This window comes from Tubulanus polymorphus, chromosome 9 (assembly GCF_964204645.1).
Source record: "Tubulanus polymorphus chromosome 9, tnTubPoly1.2, whole genome shotgun sequence".
Taxonomy (NCBI): Eukaryota; Metazoa; Nemertea; class Palaeonemertea; order Tubulaniformes; family Tubulanidae; genus Tubulanus; species Tubulanus polymorphus.
In genome coordinates, this window is record NC_134033.1 from 5,771,815 (window position 1) to 5,779,157 (window position 7,343).

Here is a 7,343-nt window from a genome sequence, read left to right on the forward strand (position 1 = left end):
ATTATCGCAAAATATCTCCATTTCTTTCCTTTAGAATTGTGCATAAATCAACTTCATCGAGCAAGGGACTATACAGCTAATGAAAGAGTCATAAGGAATCTTTGAAACTAACTCCTCAAAAATGTCACGTTTTGCGGTCTCAAATCTTAAGACTGGTCTTAACTTGTTAGATTTGCCATATAGACTAGTTTTGAATGTGTTCAACTGGTCTGAAGATTCAAACACATGAACCCCGGATTGACGAGAGACCAATGAAAGCCCGACTGACTGCTGCCACCAGGATTAAAAAGACATGAACCCTGGATTGACGAAAAACCAGGGAAAGATGGACTGACTGAGCTACGTACCAACAGTATCACAGACTTGATCCCTGATAACGAGAGACCAAGTAAAAGATTGACTGACCGCTACCACCAGAATTCAAACACATAAACACTGGATTGATGAGAGACCAGTACGTGAAAGAGTGAGCGAAACAATCGGGACTCGAACCCACGATCGATAGACCAAGCTAAGACAATCGATATAGACCAAGTAAAAGCTTGACTGACTGCTAGAACCAGAATTCAAACACATAAACACTAGATTGTTGAAAGACCAGTACGTGAATGACTGAGCGAAACAATCGGTACTCGAACCCACAATCGATTTACTCGGATCAATGACCCTGGCAATGGATGTTACCAAAAGGTGCATTAAATGTAATCATTTTAATTTCAAATCTCAATATATTCATATCTCGAGTATAGTTAAGGGGATGGTTTTGTATGTATATGTCGAATGCTACGTTTTACGTAGTTTTAAGATCGACCTTAGATGCTCTGTTCAACAACGGGAGCAAGAAGTTTTTAAAGTACAGTTTCATGCACGCGTTCGGTCGCTGGGTATTTCTGCGTCTCGCTAAAACCGTCCACACAAGCGGTTAAAAGGTAAAACCTTCTTTTAGCGCAGCTGTTGCCAATGCCGCGCACCCGCCGTAGCAGCTCCCCAGGGTAACAATTACGAGATACATATATTTATATACTCAGGCGCGTTGAAAGTAAATACCCTATAGGATGAGAGCGCGCCAACTTGTGTATCTACATAAGACATCTTTCCCGTACATACATATTTATAAATGCCAGTATAAAAAGAACGCCGTAATCATATACAACCAGATACACTAGAGCCGAATCAACGTCAGCGAACCGTACGAACTATACCGAGGATTAGTTAACTTACTTCCCCCCTCTGTTCTCGAAGAGCTAGTGCAGCGCCACCGCGGCCGGCAACGCGAGAAAATATATATATAAATATAGATATACCGAACATCTTATACGTATCTTCCGTCCAGAAATATATATTCGCGCAGTATCCCGCATCAGTTTGCATTCAGCGAAACCAGGTTGCTGCTATTCACATCGCTACAGTTCGCGTCCAGGTTAGTAGTAAAATCGTTTATATTTGTTTAAAATGGGTGACTTTCATTATCAATTTTTTCTCTCAACGTATTTATACGTAAATATTGAATTATTTACTATATGTTTATTAAGGAGTATTCATATTCATTTATCGTTTCGAATGATTTCATAACGATTCGATTTTTTAATGCAATGCAGCGACTGTTTCTGGATTTTGTAATTTTGCGAATAGGCCTTGTCGGGATTTTGCCTTTAATACTTAACGAATTTCCATCGATTCAGATTAATTTGTATCGTCGTATTTTAAATCGGTTTTAAAGTGGCACTCAGTCATTTTGCAATGCATTCGCGATCAATTAAATACGAAGTGTCCCAAAAATTGTGGCTTTTTCCGTCTTGAATTCAAATATTTTTTCCAATGCGCATCATCATCTCCAGGGTTTGCAGAATAGGCGTATGTAAAAATATTTTGCTAGAAGGTACCCCCACCTTTCAAAGATTTATTTTTCTTTCGAAGAATTATTATACGGGACGTTACTGCATTTTGATCATCTATGTGGATTTAATTTAACCCTGGATCCAGTTCCACAGTTGTGTGGGTGAATCCAGTTCCGCAGTTGCGTTGGTTTATTTTGACTTTCGATCCAGTTCTACAGTAGTGTGGGTTTAATTTGACTCTGGATCCAGTTCCACAGTTATGTGGGTTTAATTTGACTCTGGACGTATCGGCCCCACTCCGCGCGGTTGCGCCACCGCGCGGGATTTACGCGAAGCAGCAGAACACAATCACGGCCACTCTCTCAATTTTCAATGATAGAAATCGTGTGTGCATTTCAATTATTTCGGCTGTTAGGGTTTTAAGGCACAATATAAGTTGATGATGTGATATGGCGATGTTAATAAATGATAATTCCGCAGTGAAGCTAGTCACGAACGGTGCCGATTGAGTGTACAGCTGACAAAAACACTGAAATGTGCGTAGTTGCGTAACTATTTGCAGTGAATTGCAGACGAAACATGAAGCCTTAACGGCCGTTTAAAAAAAAAACTATACCAATCCCAATTGTAAAATAAAAATGAGATAGAACCTAAGTTAAAATTCTGGCCATTTCTAAAATGTTATTAATCAACAATAATGGGGGGTGGTAGGTAGTCATGCAATTCAAGTCACCATTTATTACACGTTACTTCCGTGTTGTTGAAAATCTCGCGAGTCCTGGACTAAACCCCAATGAACAATGTGATCTGTGTGCTGGCCACAAATGCACACAGATCACACTACACTACCCATTACACACTCCAGTACCCACAGCTTTCATATATTCATCCAAATATTTAGTGGCTTTCTCCCTGGATCCAGTTGTGTGGGTCTATTATTTGACTATGGTACCATTTCCACAGTTATGGATGTCAAATATGACTCTGGATCAAATTCCATAGTTTCGTGGGTTCGATTTGACTGTAGATCCGAATCCACAGTCGCGTTGGTTTAGTTTGTTTCTGATTCCAGTTTCACAGTTGTGTCCGGGATCAATCTTAGAGTAATAACGTAATAACTCCGAGCAATAATGCCACTTAGGATCTGGACTCGCTTGTCGATCACGCCGATCACGTGAACACATTTACATACGTACAGCGTAACCGACCCTGAGTAGAATTGATAGCCGCTAAATAGCTTCCAGAGTCATTTTAAACCACCATAAAACGTACATATAATTGCTTAACTAAACCCACACGGTTATTACAGCGTGTTCGCTATCATAACATACTTGTTTCTAATCATCTATATATCGTTCGTTCTGTAGCGGTTAAAACCAACACGGCACCAGCCCGCTTACACAAGGGGCGGGTCCAGGGTCAAAAGAAAGGGCAGGTCTCCAGTTGATATATTTAGGGCCATTTTTCTTAGAATCGCCGCCATTTCGTGGTTCCACATACACAATCATTATTTAGATCTTCTTTCATGGTAATTAGAATAGTTAATTGCCATGACACGATTTTTATATTATCATTCACGCAACCTTGTTTATCATCTTTTTTTTTTAATATTTAGTCTGAATCATTTTGGTAATGGAATTTTTGAGGGAGCTCAAAACTATTCGGTTGTGTCCAAACCCCATTGACAGCCCCTGGATCCGCGGCGCTGTATAAGATATAAACAAACTGAAAGCTTATTGATCGAGGAAAAAATAAACCAATTTGATACCTGACTCAACCGCGTTTGCAGTGCACGGCGAACAACTGTAAACTCTGTTCTGACATTCGGTTCACATTTGGCCGCGTTTGGTTTATGTCGATAACTGTATTGAATCTAATTGCGCGGCAACCAGTCTAACCAGAAAATTGATGACGTTATCCCCACTCTTTCGCACGCTATAGGCCTATCCGAGGTTTGTTCAAAATTTCGTCGTTGAAAAAGGCACGGAACGTCACGAAATCGAAAATAAGAGTCGTGAAATTTAGTTGATAATAGAAATAAATGGCGATTTTTTCATAATTGAAAATGTTATTTCGAAACTCAAATATTGATGATGTAGGGCAAATTTACGCAAACATTCATTATCAAAAATGCATGAAAATTTATTCGTTTGAAATTTTAAAGTCACGAAATTTAATGAATCACAAAATAAACGCCAATATTCTGAAATTCAAATATCGTTTCGAAACGCCGATATGGAGGACGTAGTGCGCACCGACTGGAATGACGGATAATAATTAGCGATGCATTAGAACGTTTTCTTAAACCTTTTTATGGCGTTAAAAATAGTTAGATCTTCGGCGAGATACCAAAAAAGTCTCGCGCGTTGCGCGGTAAGCGTTCTGTTTACACGGGAGTCATAAAAACATAAATAAATGTAAATTGTAGGGCTACACCGTTCAGCGCCGTGTACAGCGCCGTTCAGCGCAACGCTTGCGATTATATACACATGTTAACATATACATATACACGAATATAGATATCCGTGTATATGAATTTTTAATTGTTAAGCGGTAGCTAAAAAAATGTATATATCATACAGGATTACCTGACAATGGTATACGCGTTTGAAAAACTCGGAAAAGATTTAGAAAAAAACGAATCTGTTTCGTCTAACTTTTTCTGAACAGCCTGCTCGCATGATGAAGCACGGATCATTTTTTGCTCTTAAGAACAAGACTTGACTAGGTATATATTCATGCGGAGTGTTCAGTTTTTTCTCCATCGGAGGAACAGAAAATGTAGCGCTTTTATCCTTGAGAGTTAAGCGGTAATAAAAAAACAACAACAACACAACTCGGGAATTGTTTTCTAAGCGGAACAAAAGAGCTGACTGATCGCTTATCTGAGTGAAGACGAAAACTATCATTAAAAGAAAAAAGAAAAAAAATATAGCTACAAAGCAGCGATAACGGGTTTTCTGATCATCCTCGCCGTGCTCATCACAATATTGAGGGAATTAGAGAAAAAAATAAGACTAGTGACGTTTAGACTCAATTCTATGAGCCATTCTTTTAAACTAAGAGAGTATAGTGACGTTTAGATTCAATTCTATGATCCATTTTCAAAACTAAGAGAGTAGTGACGTTTAGACTCAACTCTACGAGCCATTATTAGAAACTAAGAAAGTAGTGACGTTTAGACTCAATTCTATGAGGCATTTTAAAAACTAAGAAAGTAGTGACGTTTAGACTGAATTCTATGAGCCATTTTCAAAACTAAGAAGAAAGTAATGACGTTTAGACTTAACTCTACGAGCCATTTTAAAAACTAAGAAGAAAGAAGTGACGTTTAGACTCAATTCTATGAGGTATTTTCAAAAACTAAGAGAATAGTGACGTTTAGACTCAACTCTAAGAGCCATTTTAAAAACTAAGAAAGTAGTGACGTTTAGACTGAATTCTATGAGCCATTATCAAAACTAATAAGAGAGTAGTGACGTTTATACTCGATTCTATGAGCCATTAAATTTTCAAAACTAAGAGAGTAGTCATGTGACGTTTAGACTCAATTTTCTGAGGCATTTTCAAAACTAAGAGAATAGTGCCTACAATCGTCTAGCAGAACTCACTTCTGAAAGAACCTGACTAATCGTTGTTTTTCTTCGAATTTTCCAGCTTAAATCGTCAAGATGGATATGACCAAAGAAGAGTTCATTTATTTCTCGCGACGAGCGTCGGACAACCCGAATTCTGACGAGGGCATCTGCCTGTACAACTTCCTGGTTCGCTGTTTCACCGACGCCGATATCGACTTCTCGGGCGCCGTGACCTTCGACGAATTCGACAAGATGATCGAGAACGCCGCCGCGTTGCCGAGAAAATACGGCTTCGCCCCGAAAACCGAGGTCATGTTCAAAAACAACGACGAATGCAAAAAGTCGCGCAAAACCCTGTTCGACTCGATCGACTCGAAGAAGAGCGGACGTATTTCGTTGGAAGCGTGGATCGCGTACGCGCAATCGCACATTTTCAAGAAAGTGCACGAGTTGAAGCCGCACATCTTGCAAGACGGCCCGAAAGACGAGTTCATCGCCTTCACGAAAAAGGCCGTCGTCAAAGGCAGCACCGAATTCAAAGAACTGTATTTCTACTTGTTGAAAGTGTTCCAGGACGCCGACACCAACCACGACGGCGGAGTCAGTCCCGAAGAGTTCGACCAGATGATCGAGTCGGCCGCCGCCATGCCCAGACGCTACGGCCTGGCCCCGAAAACGTCCGACCTCTACAAGACCGACGCCGCGCGCATCGAAGGCCGCAAAAAATTATTCGCAGATATTGACACTAACAACGACGGCAGTATCTCGTTCGACGAGTGGCTGAACTACGCCGTCAAGCACATCACGGGAAAAGTCGCCAGTCTTTAAACAAAAAAATGCGACGAACGAAAAATCTCAAGACCAACGAAAATTTCAATCATTTTTCCCCGCGAGACCGTATACGTACCTTTTGTGACCCGTCCATCCCTGATATGCTCGTTCCGCAATCTCCTTCGAGAATGATAATGACTGCCTGATTTTTTCCATCAAAAAAGGATTGAACGTTCCTTAGTAGAATCAAACTCGCCAAATCAAATACCGACAATATTCGGTGTAATTATCGCATCACCATTAGAAAGATTTGAAAAAACAAAGTTGTCTGCGACGGCCTGCGTAAAGGCATCAATATTTGGCAACTCGCCAATAAACGAAACTTGACCCTACGAACTTACAAAAACGTAAATATGCTACAAAAGTACAAACGGTAGTTCGAGTGAGATACATACTTTTTTGTGTTGAGATATTTCTATCGGAGAAATCGATATGAAACACGAGTATACGTTTGTAAAAAAATTAATTTCAAAGATGATAAATTATTATAACGTCAATGAAAAAAATACCTTTGATAATTTAAAACTATGCTCGTTTCGTTATCTTTGTTGGTTTTTCGTTTTCTCTTCTGGAAAAACGCGTTTGGAACTGGGGGGCCGGTTCGATGGTCAAGGTTTAGACTGTCTATCAAAAACAATCAGTGGCTAATTTAGATATGTTGCTATTGCGATAACCTAAAACACTTAAAGTATATAACCGCAATAAAAATTAACAAATTTAACTAAAGCTAGAAAAGAATCTTGGGGCCGGTCTTATGGATTGGTATTAACTTTAAACCCGGGGGCTAACTCTAATCATCTTTAATTAAGTGAACCCCTAGGTTAAAGAAACGTAAACGTAATGCCTGTCTATAAAACAGGGCCAAGATGTTCCGACTTGATTTCATGAGCCATTTTCAAAATCGAGTCGAACCGTCATACATTCTCTCCTAGTTTATTTCATTGTATTGTGGGTGTTTACTATTGATATCAGACAGTCGCTCGCCTATGGAAACCGATTTGAAACGTGTCCAAGCTCGTTTTGGTTCTTTAGCATATTTAACATCTTAAAGTTAATACCAGTCCATAAGACCGGCCCCAAGATTCTTTTCTAGCTT

The 7,343-nt window shown here is 39.7% G+C and overlaps 1 protein-coding gene across 1 annotated transcript; it reads left to right on the forward strand.

Moving 5' to 3' along the window:
• The first annotated feature begins 1,297 nt into the window (after window positions 1–1,297).
• LOC141911307 (uncharacterized) lies at window positions 1,298–6,765 on the forward strand. Its single transcript, XM_074802298.1, has 2 exons — window positions 1,298–1,420; window positions 5,496–6,765. Exon 2 carries the CDS (start codon window positions 5,510–5,512, stop codon window positions 6,242–6,244), a length of 735 nt encoding a protein of 244 aa, XP_074658399.1. The 5' UTR covers window positions 1,298–1,420; window positions 5,496–5,509; the 3' UTR covers window positions 6,245–6,765.
• Window positions 6,766–7,343: the final 578 nt, after the last annotated feature.

Bases quoted from the DNA above. Each gene is read 5' to 3' on its own strand.
- LOC141911307 (XM_074802298.1), top strand. From the start codon at position 5,510: ATGGATATGACCAAAGAAGAGTTCATTTATTTCTCGCGACGAGCGTCG.